General features: G+C 42.9%; 1 protein-coding gene across 1 annotated transcript in view; it reads left to right on the forward strand.

The window, feature by feature from the left end:
• KIAA2012 (KIAA2012 ortholog) overlaps window positions 1–12,892 on the forward strand; it is a 116,293-nt gene that overhangs the window by 54,127 nt on the left and 49,274 nt on the right. Inside the window, exon 13 of the mRNA XM_065880791.1 lies at window positions 5,398–5,474. Coding sequence (XP_065736863.1) covers window positions 5,398–5,474 — 77 coding nt within the window. The remainder of the gene's footprint in view (window positions 1–5,397; window positions 5,475–12,892) is intronic.

Genomic DNA, 12,892 nt, shown 5'->3' on the forward strand with positions numbered 1-12,892 from the left:
TTTTTAGATTCTTTTCCCATGTAGGCCATTACAAAGTATTGAGTAGAGTTCCCTATGCTGTATAGTATGTTATTAGTTATCTATTTTACATATAGTAGTGTGTATATGTCAATCCCAACCTCCCAATTTATCTCCCCCCACCCCCATGTCCTGGTAACCATTACATTTGTTTCCACATCTATGACTCTACTTCTGTTTTTGTTTTTCGTTTTTTTTTAAGATTCTTTTCCCATGTAGGCCATTATAGAGTACTGAGTAGAGCTCCCTGTGCTGTAGAGCAGGTTATTGTTAGTTATCTATTTTATATATAGTAATATGTATATGTCAGCCCCAATCTCACAATTTATCCCTCCTCCCCACCCCCATCCCGATTCTATTTTTAATGGCCCTATAAAGTAGGCCAATTTCTGGGACTGGTGATGGAATTAAGAGAAAATGGTCTAACAATTTGATGATTCTCTGCCAAAAAATAGTTTTATAAATCACTCTAATCCTTTATCTATCAACTCATTAAGAGTCTGAAGAACTCCCCCTCCTTTTTCATTTCTACTTTAGTTTTACTGGTCATATGAATACACGCTAGTGATATTCACAAATCTAAGGACTCTTGAAACTCTCAGGATGTGTCCCTCCTAAAGCCAGGATCCACTGTCCATTTAGTGTATGATATGCATGAGGAATCAGGACCTTGCTCAAGCAGTGAAGTCATGCCACTCTGCGGCATGTGGGATCTTCCCGGACCGGGGCACGAACCCGTGTCCCCTGCATCAGCAGGCGGACTCTCAACCATTGCGCCACCAGGGAAGCCCAGCACAATGCATTTTAAAGCTGGTATGGATTTCAAGATGTCTGTGTGTATATATCAGCTATATTTCTCAACTATAATAAAGTTGAGAATATTAAGTTTTGTTCTGTCAGAGTGATCAAAAAATAACTTTTATTAACTAGTAATCCATAACTACTGTCTTCTGTTTCATCACTCTTCAGACATTTGTGTTATCTTCTCATCAAAAAGACCATAAAGAAGCATGAGGCTTTTCTTAAGGATATTTTTCCTCCTGCTTCTCTCTTGCTTCTTTCACACATCTCCCTGTGGCCTAAGGATTTACATTTGCTGTTGCCTTCATTCCTAGCAATTACTCATTTGAAAATTAATGAAGACACCAGCATCAGAACATGTCCGATAGAAAGAATTAGTGTGTCTGTTTTACAGAGCACATAAAGATTGCTCATTCATTCACTCAGGAAACAGTGGTTGACCATCTACTAATGCCAAATAATGTGCTGGGCATAAGGATTCAGTTTAGAGATGAAGTCCATGCCTTAAAGTCATCCACAGTAGTGGAGTGTGCTGAGAGCTATGGATGAGCACAGGCTAACTCAGCCTAGAGTTTAGGAAGGCTTTTGGAAGGAGAGGACACCTAAGCTGAGTTTCTAAGGATATATGTAGGAACTAGCCAAGTAGAAAAGAGGAAAGAATGCTCCAGGGAAAAGGACCATATCAAGGTTAGAGAACATGGTGGCATGGGAGAAATGTAAGCAGCCTGTAATGCCTGGACCCCAAGGTACATGTAGGGGAGGAAGTAGTGAGAAAGACAGCTGGTGGGGTAGGCTGTAGCCAGATCATGAAGGCCCATAAGCAGCAACTAAGGAATTTATCCTAAAGATTGTGAGATCCTGTTTACACAGAAACTGACATAACCAGATTTTTATTTTAGAGAAATGACTCTCCCGGCTATGTAGAGAATGGATTGAAGGGGGTAAGATCAGAGGCTGGGAGACCAGATATCTGCATTTGTTTGAGAGCAAGTGACCAAGAACAATATTTTCTGCAGAATACTGAATTGAATTGGTTGGCTGCTTTGTATGTAGCTCTACCTTCAGCCTCTTTTTTGAATTCCCTTCTTCCATACCATCTTCCACTACAGGTATCCTTATTAATCCTATGATGTATATCGATTGGAGGGTTTCTCGTGTAGTTGATATTTTATTGCTACACAACTCGAATTTCAATTCCGTCATCTAGCTTTCCTTCTATTTGGGGCTTGGTAAACTGCCACGTACCTTTGGACCTCTCCATAAAAAATAATTTATGAACTTTTGAGAGAAGTTGGTGTTCCCAAAGCTAGACTCTTGAGACTGAGCAAGCCTTGGTCTAAGAAGATATAAGTAAGTAAAAGAAGTTATTCCAAATTGGAAGAAAAATATTGTCCTTGTATTTACGAGGCATTTCCATATTTAAATTCAGACTGACTCATATCTTCTAGATCTACTTGGCTCCTTTAATAGAGCTCCCTGGGGTATGTCTTTAGGCTGGAGACTTTCTCAGGTCTTAAGCAACTGTTTGATATGCCCATCTCACCCTCCTCCTCAACCAGGAAGATTTAAAGTGAAAATGTGTAGCATAAACAAGGTCTTAAATCTTGTTCCAATAATTTGATGATGACAATACCAAAAGGCCATCTTTGGTCCTGATCTCCTGCATTAAACAAACAGACTCAAGATTTGGTCCTGATCTCCTGCATTAAACAAACAGACTCAAGACATCAAGACTGATGAAAGCTCTACAGGTCATAGGCATCTTGAGTCTTATTATATAAAGTAAAGAAGGAAAGATCAGCAGGGCTATGTAAAGGGACCAGAATTATCCTTCCTTTTATGGTTATTTTCTACTGGGAAGAATTTTTTTTAACAACCTGGAATTTGCATTTTCCATTTTCGACCAAAAATACAAAACCATGAAGGTACAGAGGCTGACTTTTAGGCCTCCTCCCATTGGCTTCTGCTGCAAGTCCACATGCAAAGCTGTGAGAAGGCAAAGGTACTTTCTGAGATCTGTTTGGCAATGGATACATCCCCTCCTCAATGATGAACTACTGAAAGTTATGGGGGGGAGTTCTATGAGTGCACACTAGTGGTCAAAAGGTACTCGTGGCTCAGAAATGGTATGTGTGGAAAAAGACCCTACACATAACTTAGAGGCTCCTGCCAGCACTTTCGATAGCTCCTGCCCTTGTACCTACCAAATGTTTGGCCACTTTGGCGCCTGCAGGTCTGATGTTCTCTCACAAGCCCTGACACGCATCTAGGAAGGAATTAGGTGGTCCACTGTGTCTGATAAGGTGACTTTCTGGAGTTCAGTCTCTATTTTGATATCAGATGAGCATCCTATACCAAGGGAAATAAATATTCTGAAACAATGGGAATATGACTATGTTTCATTTTTATTTAAAACAATAAACAACTTGGGAATTAAACATGGCCAACATAGGCTGAAATAGAAGTTTTAAGGCACCCATATTCCATGCTAGCATCAGATGCTCTTTCCTCCTTTTCAAGTTTTGAGTGTTTGCTGAAGGATCCCATGATTTGAAGAAGGCAGAAGAGGTTTGGGATGAGACCCCATCTAGTAAGGGTCATCTCTGAAACTGCCTGATTATCTGGTGGGAATGCTATCTCCTTGCTAAAAGCCTGTGGCTAGATTAATGCTAGCGTTTGAAAATCTACTCAGGCCTGATGGTGGGCGGCCAGGGAAAGAATGTGTTTTCTGTTTATCTCTTTCGTGGCAGAAATGTTCATCACAGAAAGACTCTGAGCTCCCAGTTTCAGGCAGGCCTGGAAGCTGTGTCGTCTGTAGTCTGTGAATGTACACACCAGCTCCGGAATAATGGGAAAGAACTAGGCCTGTGTTCACAGCCAGTTGCCTGCATTGGTTGATGGGTCAGTTTCTTCAACTTGATAAGAGGGGTAGATTCTGCCACATGGTTCAGGGAGAAAGTTTTACCACCCCCATTGCTTTATCTCCCAGGAATGCAGTTTGAGTTGTGTCTCCTCCTTGACAGCTCGGACCTCAGTAAATTACCAGGGTTTTAACCCAAGAAATGGAGAAGTCTTAAGCAATTTTTCAGTCTCCTATCTAAAAATGTGTTTACATTTCTTGAACTCTGGCTGACTGATTCATTCTCCTGGTGTTGCAAGAACTTTCCTTATGCATTAGAATTTATTTATAAGTTTCATTTCTAAGAGACCCATGGTTCCTTCCAAGCCACAGTGAAGTGAACCTCATCGCAACACAATTCTGTTGGGCTGGATTTGTGCAGAGGATGGATCGGGGCCAAGCAGCTGTGATGTGGCAAGACCAAGTGAGGTTAACAGGAGGCAGTGTGAGGTGGAGGGGAGAGTAGGAGAGGCTAAGTCAGGAGGTCGGGGTTCAGGTTCTGGGCTTGCGCTCTTTCAAGGTATGGCCTTGAGTCAGTCACATGAAGTCACTCTCTGGGCCTCAGTTTCCCCAGCTGTCTTAAATAAGAAATGTTTTAAATCTGTGCAGAAGCTATTTTCAAACAAGATAGATGAGAACAGCTGAGAAACAACAGAAAAGGGAAGGTCAGCCCACAAGGAATGAGTAGAGGCTTTAGGTCAAAGAGGCAAAGATGCTGAATCACATATGGCCAGACTCTTAACAGAGCTACTTAGGAGTAGCAAGTATGTAAAGAACTTTTTGTTGGACACTGGTCCCACACAAGAGACTAAAATCCTTGTCAGGGGAGCCATGCACTTAGCTAAATCTGTCTCTCAAATAAACATTCCTTTATAAACATTAAATTTACTTTCTTAGGGGAAAAAAAGGAAAACAAAATCAATCCTATCCCTTTGCAGCATGAGGTTTGAGTGAGGCAGTCTTGGACTCAAATCCTTACTCAAAACCTCACTAGTTGTACATCCTTGGGTGGGTTACTTTATCTTTCGAGCCTCAGCTTTCGGACCTATAGAGAGTATGATAACACAATAACACAATCATGGAGGAGAGTCGTGCAGATTACACGCCAACCACATATCAGTGTCTGTGTAGTGCCTGCTTCAGGGTGAGCGCCATGATTTCCATTAGTCCCCTCCCATCAGCCCCCTTTTGGCCTCTGCCTGTTTGCTTCATGTTTCACTTCTCCTGTTGCCCTTCCACAACATGAGGGAAAAGGGAGGTCTCTGATCTCTCTATCTGGAAGGTTGCAGAAGCATTTTCTTACCTCAGTGAAGTAGGATCATACAAAATCTATATTCAACAGGATCAGCAGATTTTTTCCATCAATATTTCCTTCTTAATTTCAGCTTTATCTGAATTTTAGTAGCACAAAGAATATACTTTTGTTCTTTTAAAGAGCAACCAAAACAAGAAAAGAGAAATTTGAATATAAAGTCTCAACACTATATTTAAGGTGGCATATAGACTGTGCCTGTAGAGGTTACATGTGTTATTTGGTGAGTAAATATGAATGCCATAGGCATGTGTGTGTTTCCAATCTTACACATACGAGCTAGGTGTGTACGGGTGTGGTATATATAAAAATTCATGAGACCTAGGTCTGACAACCTTGACCCTTTTCTCTCTGATTTTCATCATAGCAAACACTGAATCCAGAACTGATCTTCGCATGAATCTTAATGAAACCTCACCTTTGACTCAAAAGCCAGAGAAGCAGGTACAGTACTGACTCTGCATGAGCATGATACTGGACTTTGGGGTTGTTGACCCTACTTGCTGTGTGACCTTGGGTGAGATTCTTCACCTCTCTGGGCCTCATTTGCCTCATCAATTAAATGAGACAAGTAGACTATAAAATCACAAATGTTCCTTAACTCATAGACTTGGAATGTCTTAACTCAACTTGGACTGTTTTGTCTGGCTCTTCGCGTGTGCAAATAAGCTGAATAGGCCTTTCCCTGACTTCTGCAAAGTCAAAAAGGGAACAAGGAAACACAGAAAGGCATCCTCCAGCGAGGCAGTAGGCACTTAGACTTTGTGCCAATGGGCCCATTTTTCTACTCCAATTCTCATTCCTAATAGGGAGGAAAAAATAGCAATCAAGAAAAAAATGCAAGGATACTGTGAAGAAAGGGAAAAAATGCTCTATCTGAATAGATTAAGAATACCGGGCTTCCCTGATGGCGCAGTGGTTGAGAATCTGCCTGCTAATGCAGGGGACACGGGTTCGAGCCCTGGTCTGGGAAGATCCCACGTGCCGCGGAGCAACTAGGCCCGTGAGCCACAACTACTGAGCCTGCACATCTGGAGCCTGTGCTCCGCAACGAGAGGCCGCGACAGTGAGAGGCCCGTGCACCGCGATGAAGAGTGGTCCCCGCTTGCCACAACTAGAGAAAGCCCTCGCACAGAAACAAAGACCCAACATAGCCATAAATGAATAAATTAATTAAAAAAAAAAGAATATGTACCAAAGTTGATTTAACATTTGCCCATGTCAGATACGTAAAAGGAACCCAATTTAAATATATATATATATATATATTAGTGGTTCAAGGACGTATGTTCGCAAATATTTATAAATTTGTTCCTTCGGTTGAAGCTTTGAGGCTGGCACTGTCTTCAGATTCACTCTAGAGAGACAACTCAGGGGAATTCCTAGAGCTTCCCGGGTCTCAGAGAAGCTGGGGCAGAAGCCCCACAGCCCAGGGCTTTCTCAGGTGTCCCCCTGCTGGGCGACAGCAGGATGGCGGGACTGGGGGTGGCACCGGCATGGTCTCTGTTTCTCCCTTATCTCCAACTTCCTGACTTTCTCCTCTTCCCTCACACTCATTAAATAAACAGTAATAATAAAGGTAGCTTTGTTTTCCTGTGTGTGCCTAGCCGCTTCTGAGGAAGAACCTGAGCTCTCCCTGTTAGGACCCTGGGCCCGGGTCAGGCCTCCCCTGCGCTGAAACACAGCCCAGTCGACCCTTACCGCTACTGAGGAACCACAGAACCAACATTTGCATGTTTTTGTTTTTGTTTTACGTGCCTGCTTTCAAGACACCCTTTATAAGGGATCTAGAAGGTTTTCTTTTTCAAGAGAGTCTGTGACTGAGGAAAATGTGCTGTCATTCGATAATTCCACAACTGCAAAGGCCTTGCAAATACCTCATATACCCTAAACTCTCCAAATTCACACAGCCCCGTGGTTGTATTCCAGGAGACCTCATATCACCTGCAATAAAAGAGTGGCTCAGGGCTTCCCTGGTGGCCCAGTGGTTGAAAGTCCACCTGCCGATGCAGGGGACGCGGGTTCGTGCCCCAGTCTGGGAAGATCCCACATGCCTCGGAGCGGCTGGGCCCGTGAGCCATGGCCGCTGAGCCTGCGCGTCCGGAGCCTGGGCTCCGCAACAGGAGAAGCCACAACAGTGAGAGGCCCGCGTTCCGCAAAAAAAAAAAAAGAGTGGCTCAGTCATGTCAAATTAAGTCCTAGACTGAATTATGAACCTTCCAGTCAGAAAGAGGAACAGCAGACTGAGGGTCTTCAGCTCTAATCCTGGCTTTCCCCTGCGCAGCCGTGGCAAACCAGCTCCCTCGGGGCATTGCCTGTGCCTCCCTGGTGAAAGGAGGGGGGCTGTTCCCACCAGTTGGTTTATTCAAGTCGCAGTAGTCTTATTTCCTTTAGTAGTAGCCCCCAAAGCAAAACCATCTGAGGAAAAGTATAGGAAGCCCCACCAGCCCCCAAACACAGAGAAAGGGGGGTGGGGTCCGGGAGGGGATGGTGTCCCCCCTGCCTCCCCTCCCCCTTATTTCTTGAGGCAAACGACTCTTCATTAGATTAATCACTGACTTCAGTTTTCCCTGCTTTCTCAACCTATTCCATGGAAATGACTAATTTCATGTTTACTGTAAATCATCTGGAAGGATTTAGAAACAAATTTCTGCCCAGCAGATTTCGGTTACGTACCCTGATGGGCCACTGACACACTCAGTGGATTCCTTCCACTGTCACCCTCCCATTCTGAAGCAGGCTAGGATATCACACAAAATTCTTTATCAGCATCAGCAGTTTCTGCTCTTCTTTCCTTTCCATTAATGCCGCCCCCCGCCACGCCCGACTCACCCCCTCCCTCCCTTCACTGGGGTCTGACCATATTAGGAGTTCGGTCACACAAAATACCTTTACTTTTTTATCAGTGTGCTAGCTGCGAGGGAAAAAACAAAAACAAAAAACCCAAAGGTGGGATATGTTGTTATCACCATGCTTTATCGAGAAGTCACATACCTCGATTTGGAAACCCATTTCTGACGGGCGGGTGAGAAAGCCAGACAGCGCTTTGCAGACGTGACTGGCTTCCGGGATTTACCGGGTTCTGAAGGCCGCCTCTGGTGCCCCCTACTGGTTGGATTTTAAAACCTCCGCTGTGCGTTTCCGAAGCGGAGGTCTGCGCTGCGGGCGTGAGCAGGGAGGAGGAGGGTGCCCGCCCCCCGCCCCCGCACCCCCCCGACACAGGATGGCAGACCGTGGGACTCGCGCCTGAGGCACCTCTTCCGCACCTGGCCGAGAATCAGGGCCTCGGCGGTAAATCCATAAATAGAAATGCGTAGTCACTGACATCAACAACTTCCTAGGAGTTGGAGGAGGGGGAAGAAACCTACAAGGGGAAATGTGGAGATGAAAGGAGAAATAAAAAAAGAAAAAGGAGACAAGCAGACATGTCTCAACTCCAAGCTCCCATTTCCTCTTTCAAATGAACTGCCTCCCCACTGTGAACAGAATCAAGTATTTATGAAGGCATTTTTTGCATATTAATAGCATGTGGAGCATTGCCAGTTCTGAACTCCTAAAGGTTTGGTGCCCTTTTTTTTAATGCAGGTCCTACAAACCCCTCACAGAATTTGGTATTCTCCTTCACATATATTTTCTTTTCTGCCTTGTGGCTTCTCTTAAGGAGTTTCATTTGATTAAGGGAAATTAGTTCCGGGGGTACAGTCAGAGACCGAGCCCTGCTCTTAACCTCGGTGGCTGACATCAGTCGCTAGAGAAGCTTTTCCTTTTCCCCAGGGCCTCTCTATGTAGATAGAGGTGAAAGGTTGGGTGAAGTGACCAGCACCTAAAAAGAGTATTAAAATTGTAAATGAAAATTCTAGCAGGAAGTGTTAACATATCTATCCTGAGCGGGGGAGGGGGGAGGTAAAACTTTTTTTAAAAAAAAAGTAAGAAAAATAATTATAATTGAATTAACTACAGCAGCATTACTATCTATACTTGGTAAAGATCCCATTCAATTTTAAAAGAAAAACATTGAAACCCGTTAGAAAAATAAGCAAAAGACATAAACAATTCATATCAAAAATAATAGTAATAGAAAACAAATGTGGAAACAATATTCATCCTGAGTAGCAATTTAAATTCAAACTGAGGCAAACTGGAGGTACCATTTTATATTTGAGATGTGTGCCTCCTCTCACCTGTTTTTCATGGTAACACCCACAACTGATGAGTTTTTGGTAAAACTGGTACACGTATACACTTCTGGTGGGTTGTAATTTGGTTCAATCCAGTTGTAAAGCAAAATGGCAATATGACTTGCAAAACATGAAAAAATATTCATACCCATTGATTCAGTATTTCTGACTTCTGGGAATTTATCCTAAGGAAATAATTCCGCAGAAAAAAAGTGAGTGAAGATGTCCATTGCAGCAGCATCTATAATAGAGAAAAACTGGAAACAGCCAGAGAAATGACTAAATTGTGAGGGGTTTAATTCAGGCATTAAAGTGATGCTTGTTCATCATAGATACTGTGATTTAATACAAAAGGTTTAACACATGGTTTCTCACCTTCAGCACCATTGCAGTCTTGAGCCAGATCGTCTTTGTTGTGGGGAGCTTTCCTGTGCATTGTATCAATAGGATGTTGAGCAGCATCCCTAGCCTCTACCCACTAGATGCCAGTAGCACAACCCCCTGATTGGTGACAGTCAAAAAACGTCTCCAGGGCTTCCCTGGTGGCGCAGTGGTTGAGAGTCCTACTGCCGATGCAGGCGACGCGGGTTCGTGCCCCGGTCCGGGAAGATCCCACATGCCGTGGAGCGGCTGGGCCCGTGAGCCATGGCCGCTGAGGCTGCGCGTCCGGAGCCTGTGCTCCGCAACGGGAGAGGCCACAACAGTGAGAGGCCCGCGTACAGCAAAAAAAAAAAAAAAAAAGTCTCCAGTCCTTGCCAAACGTCCCCTGGAAGGCAAAAATCACACACACCCCAGCCCAACCCCACATTGCAAACTACCGATTTCATTTTAAAAGTAGAAATCAAAGTGATGTCAATTATGACTGCAACTATGTACAAAAAATACTGTATCTATAAAGACTTGCAAATAATGCTTGCAAAAAAGTGCAGTCATGCTCGTTTGAAATTGTCATGCTCGTTTGAAATTACGACTATGTTGGGTTGAGTCTTTTGTTTTTATTTTGTCTTCCTGGTTTGTCATTGTTTTTCTTTTCTTTTTTTTTTTTTCAAAATTCTCCCTGTAAGGAGGAAAAATGAATCATGAGGAGAGCTGGTTTTATTCAAGTCTAGCTTAAAATGATGAGGAGTCACAGTAAACAGCAAGCGAAACAAGGGTCAACACCACAGTTCCATTATTTTTTAACTACTGTTAGTTGAAATTATTTAACATTAATTAGGTTTTTATTAGATTATTGGGTCAGACCATCAGAATGCTCCTTCTAAGGATCTCAGCCCCTTTTCAGCATTTTCTCCCTCTGATCCTAGACTTTGGTGGGGGTGGGAGGCGACAAATTCACCCGTTTTTCTGAAAAGTCTGGATCTCAAAGTAAGAAACTCTCTAATCCATTCAGATCCATCTGTGTAAGCTTGGGACAAGACTGGCCCTGAGCCCACTGGTTTATGGAGTTGTCAGGGCAGAGAGGTTGTCAGTCAAGAGTATCAAAGTAGAAGCTCACACTTCAATTAGATTCCCCAAGAATCATTGCATCTCTTTGTTTAAAATAAGAAACCGGCTCACGAGTTTTGACATTGTGGGTTTTCTCCCTTTGTTAGAGAAAGCAAACATCCTTTCTCACTTCCTTTATCTTGGGTTTTGTTTTTTTGCTTTGTGGGGATTAGAACTTTGGTAGCGTCCTAAAAATCCTGTTAAACAAAAATTATGTCCCCTTTTCCCATTTCACAAAGCCACTTCTCTTTCCACCTATACTGTCTCTTGAGTTCAGGTTTCATGAGTTTACAACAGTATAAACTCATATTTGATCTTATGTGTCCTAAATTTACCTCTTTTGGATTTCAAAGAGTAGCCTGTAATTCTAGCGCACTAAGGATTTAGGTTGAATAAACCTGTGTTTACCCCATCTGTTTCTTTGGTGGTTTCACAGATGGTGTTCATCTCCCCTTTCAGCCTTCTTCTTTCAGGAGAAAAATAGAACACCTGTAGACACACTAAGTTTTTGTGCAAGGTACAAAGGTAGCCTTTTGTTTCAGTGTCCTTCTGAACCATACCCTGCCTTTTGTTGAACTTTTTTGCTGTTTTCTAAGAGAGCAAGCTACTACTCTTTAAAGACAGATTTTTTTTTTTCTTATTCTGCTTTATTCACCCTAGCATCTCACATGTTTAGGACAGTTCTTGGCACACGGTAGCTCCTCAAAAAAAGAAAAATTGACAAATAAATCTCTTATTGACATTAAGGTCCATGCCCTGGTTGGAAAAAAGCCTCTAAGTAGGATTTGGAGATTGTACTTCTTTTCTTTCCAGTGAAATGATACAGAAGTTCAGCTGCCGTTTCTCTAACACCTCACACCATCTCAGAATACTTCCTACTGTTGGTTGCCATGATTTGGTGTTTCAGTCTCTGAGAAGCTTTGGGTCTTGTGCAGATTGGATGTGTCACTAGGCATCCTGCTTGGAGATCTTTTTGGAGGCTGATAAGTGAGACTGGGCCTAGCAGGAATACCTGGGAGAATTAACCATCTGCATCTCCTCACCTGGAGAAGTTCCCTTTCCTCCCCACCTTCTATCCTCCTGTCTCTCATTTCTAAAGGCATGGCACAGCATTTCCCCAGCTCCATGCTCTTCCCCCCTCAGCCTGCCCCCTCCATCGCCCCGCCCCACCGCTCTCCTTGGTTTTGTAAATAGCTTTGGTTGGGGAACTTGATTCAAAAGTTTTTTTGAAGATCTAAGCAAACTTCATCTTCTGGCTCAATCTTACCCACAGGATTACTTTGTCAAACCAAAAACTCCATTGACAATTTAAGGATAATTTACTGAGAGGGACTTGTTTTTAATTACAAAGTCGAGACTTTTATTTGTTGAATTTTCACTGCAACTATTATTTATTCCAGTAAGTCTGTATTTATTGATCTGTTGGCTACTAGATCCAACCAGACACATATGTGCCTGATTTTCTTTTTATTTTTATTATGGAAAATTTCAAATACATGCAAAAGTAGAGAGAATAGTATAATGAACCTCCATGTACCTATCATAAGCTTCAATAATTATCCCTCCATTATCAAGAGGGTCTTTTTAAATGGTCATAACAGCCAATGTATTTGAGGTTTCCTATGTGCAGGATTTAGAATTATCTCCCTTAATCCTTAAAACAGCCCTATGAGGTAGGTACAGTTATTGTCATTTACAGATGAGGAAACAGATGTCATGACAGACAGGGCCCCATTTAACATGCTACCTGCACTTGCCAAAAGGCCTACTGGTTTGGGAATCCCACAAAGTTGCTTTTAGATCCCAGCTTCTTCCACACTGACTTGTGTGGTTTCAGGCAGGTTGTTTAACCTCTCTGAGGCTCAATTTCCTCACCCACAAAGGACAATGATATTTTCCTCATGGGGTTGTGACAATGATTAGATGAAACAACATATGGAAAAGGATTAGCACAATGTTGTCACTAGGCAATCCTGATAAATTACAATAGGAATTATCATTCTATTCCCTCGCCCTCTGCTTGAAAGCTATTGTAAAACGGAACTCGGAGCTTGTGTACAACCTAAGGGTGCAGATGTAGAAGAGAAGCTTGAATGGCAGGAATAACTTAAAGGGCTACAAGTCAATCTACCTACCGTTTCGCCCCTCCTCCACTCCACCCACCCTCAACCCCCAAGCCCAGACACCTCAAATATCCTC

This window comes from Phocoena phocoena, chromosome 7, assembly GCF_963924675.1.
Source record: "Phocoena phocoena chromosome 7, mPhoPho1.1, whole genome shotgun sequence".
NCBI lineage: Eukaryota > Metazoa > Chordata > Mammalia > Artiodactyla > Phocoenidae > Phocoena > Phocoena phocoena.